At 38.3% G+C, this 17441-nt stretch overlaps 1 protein-coding gene and 1 long non-coding RNA gene across 4 annotated transcripts in view; one reads left to right on the top strand and one right to left on the bottom strand.

The window, feature by feature from the left end:
• Positions 1 to 2713: 2713 nt before the first annotated feature.
• On the bottom strand, positions 2714 to 12393 carry LOC109499120. The gene is made up of 2 exons (XR_002156262.3): positions 12312 to 12393; positions 2714 to 3070 (listed from the first exon to the last, which is right to left on the bottom strand). It is a non-coding gene; the product is annotated as an uncharacterized LOC109499120 (long non-coding RNA).
• A 170-nt stretch (positions 12394 to 12563) lies between these two features.
• MTHFD2L (methylenetetrahydrofolate dehydrogenase (NADP+ dependent) 2 like) overlaps positions 12564 to 17441 on the top strand; it is a 145772-nt gene continuing 140894 nt past the window's right edge. Inside the window, exons 1-2 of one of the 3 annotated variants that reach the window (XM_023253048.2) lie at positions 12593 to 12863; positions 14926 to 15571. In XM_023253048.2, the coding sequence (XP_023108816.2) occupies positions 12721 to 12863; positions 14926 to 15049 (267 nt within the window). In that variant the 5' untranslated portion in view covers positions 12593 to 12720 and the 3' untranslated portion in view covers positions 15050 to 15571. Of the gene's footprint in view, positions 12864 to 14925; positions 15572 to 17441 lie in introns of those variants that run through there. The other 2 variants (XM_023253047.2, XM_023253046.2) reach the window with 2 other exon arrangements.

Genomic DNA, 17441 nt, shown 5'->3' with positions numbered 1-17441 from the left:
TAGTTCTGGAGGCTAGAGGGCCATGGTCAAGGTATCCTTAGGGTTTTCTTCTGAAGCCTTTCTCCTTGGTTTGTAGATGGTCATCTTTTCCATGTATGCTTAGTGGTTGCCTATTTGTGGCATTCAGTTGGCAGTCTTTTTGACTCACATACTAAGCTACATCTTCCAACGCATTTGTAATCCTATTATATTATATACTGGTGTCTTATCCCAAACACCACTCATTTCTCATTTCACTTTTCTTCTTTCCTTTATTCTTTTTAGTGGTTTTTTTTTTTGAGCTTTTTAGACATCATAACAGTAAGTGTGTGATCTTTTTTTATTAGAAGTCTTACAAATCTAGGGGGACCTGGGTGGCCCAGTTGGTTAAACATCTGGCTCTTGGTTTCAGCTCAGGTCGTGATCTCACGGTTTCATGAGTTCAAGCCACGCATCGGGCTTCACACTGAAGAAGTGGGGAGCCTGCTTGGGATTCTTTCGCTCCTTCTCTCTCTGCCCCTCCCCTGTTCACTCTCTCTGTCTTTCTCTCAAAATAAATAAATAAACTTAAAACAATTTTTTTTTAAGTTTAAAAAATCTAGAATGGATGTTTAATCCATTTTTTAACAATGACCACGGACAATTTAATCAACTGCCAGCTTATTGATATAGGTGCCTAGTATGTGCTGAATAATTATTTAATTACATCTTAAATCTCTGTATTTATATATTCATAAGTAAATGCAACACTGTCTTCACCGTTAGGTGCTTTCAGATATGATTCCCAAAATTACTCATTTTCACATCATATCAGTTAAAGGCCTTCAATAAAGAGCATCATGGGGATGTGGTTTGTTCTCTTCTAGTTTTAGATGCTAAGAAAGGGTTTCATTTCTACTCCAAAGGTGTCTCATAGAACCAATTGATATACTACAATTACTTGTGTATACTAATAATGTTATAGCTATCAGAATATAATAGCTTGGAGACAATGGATGAAATAATAACAATCATAAGTACAAGAGCAAACCACTCCTTACCTTGTTATTTAATAAAGTGGTAGATTTAAACCAAGAACCTCATTTGTGGTTTGTATTAGGAATGAAATTGCCCTTTGGAGTTCTTTTCAGGGGCTGAATATTCGTTCTTTTAAATTAATTCTTTTTGTTTTCTTAATTTTTTTTTTAAGTTTATTCATTTTTGAGAGAGAGAGAGAGAGAGAGAGAGAGAGAGAGAGAGAGAATGAGCAGGGGAGGGGCAGAGAGAGACAGGGAGACCCAGAATCTGAAGCAGGCTCCAGACTCGGAGCTGTCAGCACAGAGCCCGACACGGGGGCTCAAACTCACGAACCGTGACATCATGACCTGAGATGCTTAACCAACTGAGCCACCCAGGCACCCCTTAAATTAATTTTTTAGGCTGAGGTTTTTTTGAACACAACATGATGATGGCAATAAGGTACTTTAAGTGGAAAAAAGAAGTCCTGCTTTGAAAGGGTCATATATGTGAAGTTCCTGGAAAGAAGAGGCCATGGGTTAAGGATAGGACTATTATAGCAACATAGACCTATGTGCAAACCCCAACTTTGGCATGTATTAGCTGTATGACTTTTTTTTTTAATTTTTTAAATGTTTTTATTTATTTTTGAAGGAGAGAGAGAGAGAGCATGAGCGGGGAGGAGCAGAGAGAGAGGGAGACACAGAAATCAAAGCAGGCTCCAGGCTCTGAGCCGTCAGTACAGAGTCGGATGCGGGGCTTGAACCTACAAATTGTGAGATCATGACCTGAGCCAAAGCCGGAAGCTCAACCGACTGAGCCACCCAGGCACCCCTCTGTGTGACTTTGAAAATGTTATTTGACTTCTAAGAGCCTCAGATTCTGTCTGAGTAAAATGAGAAAGAAAATAGTTACTCCCTGTAAATCTTTATAAAGTTGTTGTAACGATTAAATAAAGAAAAGGTGATTCATGTAATAAGATACCTACAGTACCAGAAATATTATGTCTTCAATAAATATTAGTAAATACTGTTTAATTGTTAACATTCACATTAACTCTCTTCCCTTTATCACTTGTGTCAGTTAAAATCTACATACAATTCATCTGTGCCAAGTGGATTTTAATAAAGTACAGGCAGGGGCGCCTGGGTGGTTCAGTAGGTTGAGCGTCAGACTTGGGCTCAGGTCATGATCTCGTGGTCTGTGAGTTCCAGCCCCGCCTCGGGCTCTGTGCTGACAGCTCAGAGCCTGGAGCCTGTTTTGGATTCTGTGTCTCCCTCTCTCTCTGCCCCTCCCCCACTCATGCTCTGTCTCTCTCTGTCAAAATAAATAAACATTTTTTTAAAAAATTAAAAAAAAATAAAAATAAAAGTACAGGTAATTCCACAAACAAGGCTCAAAAGTCACTGTTAACCATCTATTTCATTGTCCCCTCTACCTAAACACGAATACATTGTTATGTGACAAGGTAAAGCTGAATTGGAATGTATGCATAGTTTCTTTTCCCTTTGGGAATATACCATAAGACCACCAGGTAAATTATTTTTTAAAAATGTTCTTTTCATCTGAGACTTTTTACTGCTCATAGATTACATTTGTCTCCTCTACCAACTTAGGTGGAGATTATTTAGGATAAGGAAAAAAAATTCTGCCATCCACTGCCCAGCTCTTTCCAGTTGTAACGACTATTCAAGTCGATTTCCTGCATAAGAGAGAACCGCCAAAGAAATATGGACAATTTAATGTGACTACTAAATATTAATAACATTTTATTGTAACTTTTCTAGTTGAGTACTATTAAAAGCACTTCAAAGGGGCATAATTAATTAATTATGAACGTTCTACATTACAAAAAGATAATTTATGCTTCATTTTCATGGTTAGATATCAAAGAGCGGTTAAATTCTAACATTTTGTTATATGTGACTACAATCAAGTAAAAATAATGTATAAATAAAACCTCTGGGGCAATATGCCCAAATGTTGACAGTATTCATGTCTGCAGGCAGTGATTATGATGACAATAGTGACTTCTATGGATTCTTCGCCTCTTCCTCTTTCTCTTCTTTCAATTTTTCTGTAACTTTCACATTTTCTGTAATGAACATGGATAACTTTTGTAACCAAAAGTATAACCTGGTATTTAAAATTTTTCTCTATTTTTAAATTTATTTATATATTTTATTTATATATTTTTATATAATAATAAAGGAAAATATATACAATATATATTATATAATAATATTTATGCATTATTATTTTGATTTGTTTATATATATTTATAAATTATACATATAAATAATATATAAAAATATAAATATATTTTAAATAATATATAAAATATATAAATATATACCTTATATATTTATATATTATTTTAATTTATTTATATATATTTATAAATTATATATAAATATATAAAATATATTAAAATAATTTATTTATATATATTTATAAATTATATATAAATATATAAAAATATATTAAAATAATATATAAATATATAAAATATAATAATATTTATATATTATTATTTTAATTTACTTATATAATGGTATTTAAAAATTTCTCATCACATTTTCTGTAATGAGCATGGATAAGTTTTGTAACCAAAAATATAACCTTTATTTAAAAAAAAATACCAAGGTTATGTCTAATTGACCCACACCATCTACATGAAAGTCAAGATTGAGTCCACTATTTAAATACACTGATGAAAGAAGCTTCATCTCTTTCACAAGTAACATGTTTATCCTCCGTATGACTATGGCCAACAAGGGTTTTAAGAAATTTCATTACTAAATTCTTAAAAATCTGCTAATGAAGAATTTTCATTTGTACCATTCTTTTCTGTGCATTTATATCCATAGATGATGTGCTTTTTATATGATCTGAAGAGAAACCAGAGTATGATGATGTGCTTTTTAAATGTGCCAAGCTTCTGAGTTCATGATATATGGGTTCCCTCTAGAGGCCAAATGAATAACAGAAAATCAAAGTGATACATACACACTCATGGAAAAGAGGCTTCTTAGTGAGAGAGGGATGTGGATTACATCTAAAGAGAACCAACAAATGTTTAAGTTCTGTGTTTTATCAATTTTGATTCAGTATAATTTACATATAATAAAATGTTCTCATTTTAAGTATGTAATTTGATGAGTTTTCACAATTGTATACACATGTGCCATGCCATGATCAAAATACAGAACATTTCCATCGCCCTCCAAAGTTCTTTTGTACCCCTTTCCATCACCCAGATGAGCAGTACAATATGGAATAGAAATGGTGAGAAAAGTTATCTTTCCCTTGTTCTTAATCTTAGGGATCTTTCATCATGAAGTATAATGTTAGCTGTGGGTTGGTTATTCATAGATGTCCTTTATCAGCTTGAAGAATATCCCTCTATTTCTAGTTTTCTGAAAGTTACTTTTATCATGAGTAAATGTTTAATTCTGTCAAATACTTTTTCTACATCTACTGAAATCACCATTGTTTCTTCTTCTTTAATCTGCTACTGTGGTGAATTACATTAATCGAATGTTGAACCAGACTTACGTTCCCAGAATAAACCCCTCTCGATCAGGATATCAGGATAGATTACCTTTTATACATATTGCTATTCAATTTGCTATTGTTTTGGAGATTTTTGGTCTGTTGTTGCCTTCCCTTGTAATGTTTTGATATCAGGGCAATGGTGGCCTTACAAAGTGAGTTGGAAAGTGTTCCTTCTTCTATTTTCTGAGAGATTTGCATAGGATTGTTATTATCGTTTTCTTAAATATTTGAGAGAAATTATCAGTGAAACCCACTAAGACCGAAGATTCTTTGCCAGAGAGTTATTAATTGCTAATTTGTTTTTAAAAATCTATATAGTTATTAAATTTTTAAATTTCTTTTTGGGTCAGTTTAAGATGATTTGTGTTTTTCAATAAACTTGTCTATTTTATTTTAGTAGTAAAATACACTGCATTAAAGCTTTTTGTATTATTACTTTATTAATATTTTAGTGTTTTTAGCATCTATAGTGATATCCCCTCTTTCTCTCCTATCATGACAATTTGTGAGCTTATGAGGGAGTAAATTTCACCCTACCCACAATCTACTAAGTTAGCTTTCCACAGTTTCAGGAACACTTACAGAAGACATGAGATTCCCAGACAAAGAAACTTGTTATGGCAAAAGTAGTTGCCAAAAATGACCAGTCCAGAAGGAAAATGAAGAAAATAATTCCATGTATAACAGCATCAAAACTTATAAAATACACAGTAATAAATCCAGCCAAGGATGACTTGTACACTAAAAAGCTACAAAATGTTTCTGAGAGAAATTAAAGAAATAAATCAATGGAAAGATGTTGAGTTCATGGATTGGAAAACTTGGTATTGCTAAGATGCCAATATACCCAAGCAATTTACATTACTAGATTTAATGAAATGCCTATCAAAGTCCTAAAGTGTTTTTTGCAGAAATAGAAAAACCCATCCCCAAATCCATACAGAATCTCCAGAGACCCTAAATAGGCAAATAATCTTGGGGGAAAAAAAGGAGGAGAACAAAGTTGGAGGTCTCACACTTTCTGATTTCAAAACTTATTATATGGCATATTGCTAACTTGGGTTTGGGTATGTTGTTTTACATTCTACTACTGTGCTAAACTGTTGAGAAACCTGCTACTCTTATCTGCATTCCTCTGTCCTAAAATGTTTTTTCTCCTCCTGGCTGCTTAAAAAAATTTTTTTCAGCTTGTCACTGGTTTTGAGCAATTTAATTATGATATAATTTGGTACAGTTTTCTTCATGTTTCTTCTGCTTTGGCTTCAATGAGTTTCTCAGATGGGTTTGTTGTACTTTTCACCAAATTTGGAAAATATTTCACATGAATTCTTTAAAAAAAATTTTTGGTCCTCATCCCCTCTCTTTTGGGAACTCCAATTATATTATCTTTGGTGTCTTGAAGTTGTCCCAAGGCTCACTGATACACTGATATATTTTTTAGCCTTTTTTAAAAAATACACTTCGCCTTTGATAGTTTCTATTGCTTCAAGTTCACTAGTCTTGATTTCTGCCACATCATCCTGCCAGCGAGAAGGGACAGATCTATGTCCATATAGAAAGCTCATAGTAGAAAGAGGTGGCACTGCAGATAAGGAAGAAAGAATGGATTAGTAATAAGTGCTTCTGGTGCATTTTTTTAAAGAAATTTTATCTCTACCTCACAGTGCACATTGTAATACTTAATTAGGGATTTAAATGTGAAAGGCAACACTTTGAAAGCTCTAGAGTAAATTAACAGGAATCCATCTCTATAATCGTAAATTATGTAGAGACTGCATAAACATTAAACTCCAACCACAAAAGAATAGATTGATAAATCTGACTACTTGTCACACACACAAGTGACAAAAAAGTACTGATACTGAAAATAGAAATAATTCCTATATCAATAAAAAACAAACCCACTGGAAAAGAGAAAATTGAAATGGCTAATAAACAGATGTTTCACGCATTCATGGTCAGGAAAATATAAATGAAGACTTCAGTGAATACTATTTGTTGTTCACAAAACGGACTAAAATTTAAAAGACTGATAATACAAAATCTTTCTAAGGATGTGGCCCAGTTAGTCTTATTCACTACCATTGGAAGTAAAAATTCCTAAGTTAATAATAAAATATTTGTCACTAATTTTTACATCAAAGGAATTTTAAATGGTGGTAAAATATACAGGACATAAAATTTGTCATCCTAACCATGTATAAGTAGAGTAAAACCTTGGATTACAAGTTACTTGTTCTGCGACTGTTCTGCAAGATGAGCAAACATTTCTAATAAATTTTAACTTGAAAATGAGCCATGTCTTTCAGTATGAGTGATATGTGACACCCAACATCACATAATCACAACTGAGACAATGGTTCTTCTCTTTGTCTCTCTCTTACTGTGGGATTGTGGGTGATCGTCTCCCATGCTCAGATGCTCAGTCTCAGGCCGATGCCGAGACGCTCCTGTGTCAGGCCGTGGTGTTTGGCAGAAATCAGTGATTTTTCAGAATGTTGGAAGGTGCCCACAACTGGCACTCGTGTATTTTTTGTGACTTCAAAGCACCTATGGACAGTCCTTTACTTTTCCATGTAAGAGTAAGCTTAGGAATGCTTTGCTTCATTCTAGATTAGGCTGCCTGTGGATATAGACCCTTTTCTCTGCTGCCTTATTGCAGTTACGTTAAATACAGTATATGACAAGAGTTTATTAATATTGTACTATAGTCAGTATCCATGAGAGCATGTACAATGGTGCCCATGCAGAAAAAGATTCCATTGAGCCAATGGATAGCGATGATTCTATCAGTGATAGCGAAAGTCCTCCTCCACAATAACCCTCCTGTCTTGTCTCCCTCACTCACACCAGACACAAAGGTTTTCAAAAGTAAGTGCAGGTTAATTTGTTTATTTTTCTTTTTGTTTTGTATTTTCTTTATTATTTTGTGTTATATTACAGTAGTATAAACATTTTTATATGAATATTTTTGGGTTGTGGAATGAATCATCTGAGTTTCCATTATTTCTTACGGGGAAATTCACTTTGATATACAAGTGCTTTGGACTACAAACATGTTTCTGGAACGAATTATGCTTGAATTATGCTGGCAAGTCAAGGTTTTACTGTATATAGTTCTGTAGTGTTAAGCACAAACACATTATTATGTAACTAGTCTCTAGAACTCTTTTGATCTTGCAAAACTGAAACTATGTAGTCATTAAACAGCAACTCCCCATTCCCCTTCCCCTAGCCCCGGGAATCACTGATTTTCCATAGTGGCTGCACCATTTTACAGTTCCACCAAGAGAACCCCCAAAGGGTTCCACTTTCTTCACATCCTCACCAACACCTGTTTTTTGGTTTTGTTTGGTTTTATTCTTTATAGTAGCCATCTTAATGGGTGTGAGATGTTGTGTCATTGTGGTTTTGATTTACATTTCCCTAATGATTAATGTTGTTGAGGTAGTGGCCAGAATTAAGCTTATGCTTGCAGCTAAAGTTAGCTTAGAAAAGCAAAATATAAGAAAATATAATTTATAGTTTAAAAACCAAATCCAATTGTTTTTGAGTATAGGGTCACAATCTTTCATATTCAGTGCTATGGGGAAAAGTCTCTTCTTCAAACAATTCCTCTAATCATGTCAAAAAACATTTCATGTCCTCTGTGATACCTCAGAATCATAAAAATCAATATTAATATACACATTTCTCAGTTAAACAGCTAAAAATGTCACTCTAGTCCAGTGATGATCTAGATTAACTTTCACGGGAGTTACATTTCTGATGACCAGGGCACCATCCAGAAACACGGGGAAAATTTCTCATGGTACAACCCAGTAGACTGGCATTAACTTCTCCATTTGCAAGAATAGTAGCCGTAATGTTCTACAGGGGTATTTTATTATTGAAAGGATATCCAATGGGTGTCAGAAAACTTATAGTCACCCAAAGCCTGGCAATAGGCCACTGTACACATTTTCTGGTGTACTTAAAATCTCTGGGACAGGTTCAGTTATATGCTCCGCGTCTCTAGGAGGAGGAGCAGCTCTGCCCACATCTCGTCAGAGGTGGCTCTTTCGGAGTTCATTGGGCATTTCATTCCATTCCTGCTGAGTCTAGGTTCAATTCATTCACTCACTCATGTAACAGATGCTTCATGAACACTTAATGTGTGCCACACATTGGACTAGGTTCTGGAGATAATGCCATGGAGGTCACACCGAGATTAGATAGTATGTAGACTTGTGGGTAGGGTTACCTTTAGATGACAGAGGGTATTTGCTTTCCTTTGCTTGATGCAAGCTCTTACCTCAAGATGACTTTAATGAGTTACTCAGAAACAGCTGTCGGGGCTGGCACATTATTTCAAATAAAAATTACTTAAGTAACAACTAGTACAAGGACATTCAGCCCTTCCTCTGTCTCCTTGAAAGCAGGAAACAAATGTCTCATAGGAAAAATATCCTCCCTACACTGAGAAGTGAAAAGAGTCTGGGTGACTCAGTCAGTTAAGCATCAGACTCTTGGTTTCAGCTCAGGTGATGGTCTCAGTTTTGTGAGTTCAAGCCCTGTGTTGAGCTCTGTGCTGACAGCATGGAGCCTGCTTGGGATTCTTTCTCCCTCTCTCCCTGCCCCTCCCTCACTCACGCTGTCTCTCTCTCTCTCTCTCTTCCTCTCTCAAAATAAACAAGTAAACTAAAAAAAAAAAAAAAAGATATCACCAGAGGTAATGACTTTAAAACTACAAAAAGCTGCAGAAGTCTTATTACTTTTTACTAATCTACCATTTCAGCCCAAACACCTGTTTTCCTTATTCTATAAATTCCCCCAAAATGTATCATCTCTTGGGGTGCCTGGGTGGCTCAGTCAGTTAAGCATCCGACTTCAGCTCAGGTCACGATCTCACGGTTAGTAGGTTTGAGCCCTGCGTCCGGCTCTGTGCTGACAGCTCGGAGCCTGGAGCCTGCTTTGGATTCTGTGTCTCCCTCTCTCTCTGCACCTCCCCCTCTCATGCTCTGTCTCTCTCTCAAAAATAAACGTTAGAAAAATTTTTTAAATAAATGTATCATCTCTTTGTCTAAAAGTGTTCAAAAACCGTACTTTGGTCATTTCTTCAGGTCTCAATTTTGTAACTGGACCTCCGTGTACACATAATAAAACTTTGTGGGTTTTTTCTCTCCTGGTAATTTGTCTCATGTAAATTTAATTCTTAGTCCTGCTGGAGAACCTTGAGGGTGGAGGCAATTTTTTCCTTCCTGTCACAGTCGTGGCTTATTTTGAGTGCAATAATTCAGGTTCCATTAGTAGGAAGCACATGAAGTTTATGTGCAAAGAGAGCTGTCTAGAGTCTAGTATGAGACACAAAGGATGGGGAAAAGAAATGATCAACGCATCTCCATACGAGACCGTTACATATTCTTGACAAGGCCAGATGATTAAAGAAAGCTTTGAATTGATGTGGTTATGTTTTGAAATGTGGTGGTGTCCATTTAGGATTCCTTATAAACCTTAATGAACTAGTTTTCAAGAAATTACTGAACACTGGGGACACGATATTGCCTTTGCTAGACTGATAACCGCTTCTGGGCTGCAAATACCCTCGATCATCACTCCAGGCTGCTATCCTAGCCTAATCAGATTCAACCGGCAGGGACAAAACTGTAGAAAGACAAAATTAGAATAACTGGTTCCTTGTAATGAAGGAGACTGCACACCAGAGGAAACCTGAGAAATGTCTCATCAACTAAGGGGAGATATGGGGATCTTATAAGATTTGGGGAAGGGTAGAGGTTAGGTGAAATTTAAATAAAGCAACATTTTGGGAGGCTCAAAGCAGGAAAGAGCTGTGTGTAAAGGGGTCAACATGAAGTGGAACTGCAAAGGGGATCCAGGGGCCTATGACTTGGAATTGATAAAGATCGATGTGGAATGTGTTCAGGAATCCCTCATCTGAAGCTTTTACCTACGTTGGAAATAAAGGCTGCTTCTTTGTGTGAAACTGACTTACATCATACAGAATAGGACGGATAGGATGTTTCATTCTTATTGATAAGATTTTAAAGAGCACACTTTCTGACAGTTATGATTTTAGAGAAGAACGATTTTAAGTAAGAATGCAGTGGTCAAAGGGATTGTGATGATACTTCACAGCTGCAGCCTGACCTTGGGAGAAATATTGCTTCCTTTACCTTTGCATCTGGTTCTATCTGTCTCTTATCTGTGTTTGTTACCTGTTAAAAAACAAGACAACAGATCCAAAATGGAGTCACTTATGCTAAGCCCCACTTCACCAAACTGAGACCTAATCACTGTAGAGGACAAGGGAAGGCCACCCTTAGATGGGCCACTTTGGCATGAACATTATTTTGAGTTAAAAATAATCCAAACCCAGCAGAGTCAGAAAAAGTTCTTTACCTCCCCCTCAACTGCTTGCTTTACCAGGAAGAGAGCTATTAATAGAAATTCCTCTTTACCTGAGAAACTTATCTGAATAACAGGGTATCTTTGTTTTCCAAACATCTCCTTTCACTTTCCTGTTCATGATATCTCTCCCTTTTGTACCCTCAGACCCCTACCCCTCTCCTTAACTCATATAAGCATCATGTTGCCTATCTTTGGAATTTCAATGTCTGTGTGGATTCCCCATTGAATGCTATTAAATTTGATTTTGATTCCCCTTATGTATGCTATTAAACTTGATTTTCCTCTGTTAATCTATCTCATGTCCATATGATTCTGATCTAACCAGTTTTCACTCTTATGTGGATCCTGAGAAACTTAACAGAAGACCATGGGGGAGGGGAAGGAAAAAAAAAAGTTAGAGAGGGAGAAAGCCAAACCATAAGAAACTCTTAAAAATTGAGAATAAACTGACAGTTGATGGGGGGTCGGAGGGAGGGGTGGGTGGGTGATGGGCACTGAGGAGGGCACCTGTTGGGATGAGCACTGGGTGTTGTATGGAAACCAATTTGACAATAAATTTCATATTAAAAAAATATGATTCTGATCTAGCTAGAACTAGGACCTTAAAGGGCAGAGGAAATTCTTCCTCCCCGTTAGTTTCCTCTCTCCCAGAAACAGAATCTTAAATCAGTCAACCAGGAATCACCTGATCAGCCCTAGTCAGGTATTGTGCCTGATTGTGCCCTGCCATCCCCTAAAGGAAAGTAACTTTGCAACAAAGAACCCACTTTTTTGCTAGTATAACTTTCTTGTTCCTGTTCCCTTCAGCCTAAAAAAAAAAAAAGTCTTTTATTTTGTACAGCTCCCAAGAGTGCCTTTCTATCTGCTAGATTGGATGCTGCCTGGTTCAAACTGATTTTTTGCTCAAAGAAACTCTTAATTTTTAAAAGTCTGCTTCAATTTACCTTTTAACATATCCCAGCATAGTGAATGGCCAGTCTGATTTTTACTTTTCCAGAGGTAGTTGATATTTTTGCTTTCTCAGTAGCTGTCCATTCACCAGACAATGCAGGTTCCCAGGCTATGTTAACTTGGTCATAAACTCTGGAAAACGATTTTTTCCTTCCAAATATGGAGATAAGGTAGAACAACAGAAATTCTAAAGTTCAGGCCTTCTTCAGCCAGGTCCCCCTCCTCCCTCCACACACTCACACCTTTTTTTTTTTCTCTCTCCAGCTCCCAGATATCCCAAGATCTTACTAAGTGGGGTAGGAAACAAGCAGTAACATCCTTCTGGCTTTAAATCATATAGCCTCGGAGGTGGTAGGCCGGAAGTCTGGCTAGGGAAAAAGAAGGCTTGCTGCTTGGAGTGATTACTTTAGACGCCTTACCTGTGTCCTCGCTATGGGAAGATCAAAGGTGTGTCAGGTGGGTGAGAAGCCACATCGCAAGCCACCAGTCTCAGAGACTGCCCCCCCGCCCCCCTCCCCCCCTTCCCCCCCCACTTCGCACAGCCCGCGTCCAGGGTCTTCGCCCAGCTCCTGCCAGTCCCGGAGTTTCTTCTGCCCCGCCCCCCTCCCTTTCAGAGCTTGGTTCCTGGCCCCGCCTCCCAGTGTGTCTCGGGCCCGCCCCCAGCCCTGAGTTTGGCTCCGGGCCCCGCCCCGGCATGGCGCCCGGAACCGGCTGCCGCAGGGACCCGCTCTCCGGCCCGGCCGCGTGGGGGCGGAGCCCGGCCTGCAGCTGCGAGGACCGCAGCGGCGGGAGGTGGAGTCTCCGTCCGGAAGCCTGCGATTCGCGGCCATGGCAGTGCCGGCCCGCGGCTTTTCCCTGCTCCGCCGTCGCCTGGGCCGCGTGTTGATGCTCTGCGGGAGCGTGGTGCTGCCCCTGCGGGCGCCGGGAGCAGCCGGCTGCGCGTCCCGGGGTTTTCGGAGCAGCGGCGTGAGGTACGAGCGCCCCGGACGCTCGCTGTCTTCGGGTGTGGGTGCCCGCGCGTGCGGAGCCGCGGGCTGCGGGCGGGGCGGCGAGGCGCGGGCTGCTGGCGCCGGCCGAGCTCTCCCGCGTCAGGCCAGAGGCTCGGGCGGCCGCGCGCCTCCGCAGGGCTGGGGGGTGAGGCCTGCCTAGGTTCCGAACTTGACCTTGCGGGCCTCGCGGACTGGTCGCGTCGACCTCAAGTCGGGCAACTCGGACGAGATCGGCTTTGGGCTCTGGCGCCAAGAATATTCTTACTTTGCAGCAGGTACAGTGGAGAGATTTAAGAAGACATTGGAGGCCCTCAGGAAAGGTGCCCTAAAAACAGGTGGTCTGCTCGTTTCTAGCGGTTGCTTTGGTTTGGTTATTGCTGTGTTTTGTAAACAAAGGAGTGGGCATTGTTCAGATGGTTTGCTCGTGTTTGGGATTCTGAATTCCTTTGTTGATGGGAACTCCGAGGTCTCCTTCAGCCCTAAAATTCGTAGCGATTTCACAAAATCAAACATAATCTTGATTTCTCAGTCTTTTTCTGTGTGGTGCTTCCTGAACTTCTTCAATCTTAACATTGAAGTAGTCAGTCTTAGAATCATTGCATCTCTTCGGATCCCGTTGCCGGCTAGTACACTGCGCGTACGAAACGTGTTGTGGTTTTAACTCTTCTACACAGTGGTGCCCCGGCCTCTTCGCGTTGCGGTCATCTACTTGTTGGAGTTGCAGACTTAGACTTAAGAATCTAAAAATATATTCCCTTGACCCAGAGCCAGCGAGTCGACAAGAGATTCAGTTTTCAGACTTCCAGGGTTTCCAGTATTGCACGTTCACGGCAGTTTTATGAGCTCAGAGATTGTATCTTATCTTTTTGCATCCCCAGTGAGCAGCACAGTACCTGGAAGAAAGTGATAATAATGTGGAAACATAGCTACTACTTATTTCATTTTAATTGATTAACTCATCATTTTAATTTTTTTTTCAACGTTTTTTTATTTTTGGGACAGAGAGAGACAGAGCATGAACGGGGGAGGGGCAGAGAGAGAGGGAGACACAGAATCGGAAGCAGGCTCCAGGCTCTGAGCCATCAGCCCAGAGCCCGACGCGGGGCTCGAACTCACGGACCGCGAGATCGTGACCTGGCTGAAGTCGGACGCTTAACCGACTGCGCCACCCAGGCGCCCCCAACTCATCATTTTATACATATATTTGTCTCAGTCTTGAGTGACTAAAATAATAAAGAATATTTCATATTGGGTTTACTCTAGACGTGTTTCCAGTGATTAGCTCTTCCACAAAGATAGGAGAAAGTAACCGATTCTGAGTTCTGGTTATGAAAGCTGTATGGTCTCTGCAAGGATTTGCCAGTTGTTTCGGAATTGCCAGCTGTACTCCCTAGGGAAAGCAGATTCTGTAGAATGCTGTTTGAATTGCAGAATTGAAGGTATTATGTACTGTAGTCACTCTAGGTAATCATGTTTTGAGTTTCATTTGTTCTAGAGCTGCTTTGCGGAGTGAGGATAATCTTTTCCAAATTATATAAGTTGTTGAATTTCCCTTTGTCAACTTGGTGTAAAGGACCCATCACCCCAATCCTCTCCGTGGGCGTTGATTGAGAGTCACAACGGTTATAACCCAAACATCTGCTTGTAGCCACTTGCTTCGTACAAATGTGTGCAAGCAAAGGGATAATTCAGATCTTTTAGATTATATTTAATTGTCTCTTTATAATTTAAAATAGTTGAGTGCAATAGTTTTGGAAAGCTAGTCTTAATAAAAAGGAGTATGACTTTCAACCCAGCTGCTTTAGGCCCCATTTGATATAGATAATAGCTATAAATAGTACTTTGGGTAGTCTTTATTTTTCTTAAGGCAGCTCTAATCAAGTTAGGATACGGTGGTGTTTTTGACTTCCTCTTGGCACTGAATACCATCTATGAAGGTGAAGTTGGCTGTCAGGTTGAGAAACACCTGTGGACTGCTGGGTCTCGGGTGGGGAGGAATTCGGACAGTGTGTTGATGCTTATTGGTGTCTCTTTTCTCTTCTAGGACCAGCAGAGAGAAGAGATTCCATCTTCCAGAGGTCGCCACTGTCTGCCTCCCCACTTGTCCCCATCCTCAGTCATCTTTTTTAAAATATATAGCTACTTATTGGTTGTCTAGTTCTTCGTAGTGAATGTGCTTTATATCTGATATCATTTCTATTGACTTGAAATTTGAGCCTTAGTGTTATTTTAGTGAAAATTATCTTGGAGTTTGATAAGCTCCTTCGCCAGTATTGACTCTTCTAAATTAACAGATTTATTAGTTTCTGAGCTCTATGGAGCTTTAAATGAAAATGAAAAAACATTTTTGATTCTTTTTCATATTTTTGACTAGATACCTATGATAGCGGAACATATAATGCTTTTTTAATGAAGTTTTTTTTTAATTGGAATTTCAAGAAGTAATCTTTGACAGAATTTGAAAATTATAAAATCTTGAAGTATCATTTGAGTTTTCTCTTATTTTTAAAATTTACAGTAAGTTTTTTTTTCTTAGTAACTCATGAGAAATTAGATATTATTAATTGGAAGAAAATATATTTACTGTCAAAGAAATAAATAAGCCCTTCTATTTGTTGCCCACTATTGTTCCTTGAAATGAATTACCTAAACAGCCAAAAAGTTAAAAATAAAAAAATTTTAGTGATTAAGTTTGTACTATTTTGCCTTGCTGTGTGAGTGTACAACTCAACATGTTATCGGATTATAAATACCACATGAGTCTTTGGCCCAGTGCTTTCCGTGTATAGAGCTAGGCAGAAGCGGTTCCCATTTGGAGGGGAAGGTCCAGACCTTATACGTTAATGCCACGGTCAAAGCAGATTTGCAGATATCCTGAAACAGGGACTTCCCAAATGCTGCTTTGGATCCCCCCTGAACTCATTTTCGTAATTAAATGGGTATCCTAAGCTTTTATCCTATTGCAAAGTGATTTCCTAAAATCATAAAATCATAAGTTTGGCACCCCCTCCTGCTAAAATGCTATTTTAGCATTTGTAAAATTGTGTGTACCAGCCTACAGCTCTTGACAGAAACCTCACCTTTCTTTATGTCTCGTTGCCAATGGCTTTATAAATTTTGCAGCTAGGCCAGCATATATATATATATATATATATATATATATATATATATATATATAGTAAAAGATACTGGTTTATGTTAGTTGAATATTCATGGCTCGTAGAGGGGGGAGTTGAATTTAATAACTGAAAAGCAGACTCAAGTTTATCAGTAAGGCTGTTCATTTTTATTCAGATTCTCCCCTCTAGTACTTATTCAGTGTTTCCATCTCTGCAATAGAATTATTTGATTTAAAGATCCTCTTACCCTCGTGGGAAGCTTGAAGGACCCAGACTCCAGTTAGGACCCTTACTAAAGCTGATTTTCCACAGACTGATTTCAACTAGGATAAGAGTTCCAATGAGTAGCAAAAGCAGTTTCTCAAAATCCTATTTTGTTGGAAAATGTGATTGTGCGGTTTTCCTGTCTTAATGCCTTACCTATTTAATGAGATAGCTGTTGCTATGGTATTGATTTCTAAGCAGTTCTCAATGTCACTTTAAATTTAGAACCTAAATATTTCACCATTTACTATCTTATATCTGAGCTCTATGTCTGTATCCCAGCTGCTCAGAGATAATGTGTTCTAATATCTCCAAAATCAAGTTTTCTGATTAAAATGGATCAGTAGATGAAAAAAGACTACTATTAATCTCAGATCTTGTTACTTAGTCATGGTTTTAGGGATAATTTAGCAGTTTCTTTAATGATCTGAATCTTTCTTTTTCGAAAGTTATCTTTTTCATGTTAATACCTTGATGGGATGATAAAAACAGTAGGAAAAAGACAAAAACACTTAATTTTCCATGGTCACAGACTCTTAATGGAATTCCATAGAGCCGATGACAGTTTTTAAAGATAGTTTGGCTTGGAGAGGGAGGTATAGGGAGGGAGGCACTTGGGAGAAATTTGAAATGTCAAATGAGTGGGATAAATTAATGATGAGAATAAATGAGATTAACTATTAAGAAGTGCAATTTGGACCAGAGAAAAATACACCTAAAAGGTAGGAAACTTTGTGGTCAGAATGGAACATAATCTAACTCTAAATTAGTGTCCGAGAACTCAGGGTTGGGTATTATCCAGCTACTCCACTTAACATTACGTCAGTGCATTCCTGTGTTGCTACTGTTTTTACTAACATTTTATTGGCTACATTCTATTACATTAAGTCTGTTGGTCATAACTTACATAACCATCTTGCTATCGTTTAATGTCTAGTTCTTAGAACATAGGAAATCATTTATTCTCAGATTCAGGTCATGGTCTTGTCAACATCATACCAATGAGGTTTGTTCACTTAATGATCCGAAAATGATCTATGTAGGTTTCTGTAATTACGTTACAGAGTGTGCCTGGAACCAACAGACTATCCAAAGATTCATAATTCTAAAGTTAGGGTATATATAGTTTAAATTAGATGTCTCCTCCCCACGTTGGTTATGAAAACCTGCAATGAAT

This window comes from Felis catus, chromosome B1 (genome assembly GCF_018350175.1).
Source record: "Felis catus isolate Fca126 chromosome B1, F.catus_Fca126_mat1.0, whole genome shotgun sequence".
Taxonomy (NCBI): domain Eukaryota; kingdom Metazoa; phylum Chordata; class Mammalia; order Carnivora; family Felidae; genus Felis; species Felis catus.
This window is presented reverse-complemented; position numbering and strand designations above follow the sequence as displayed.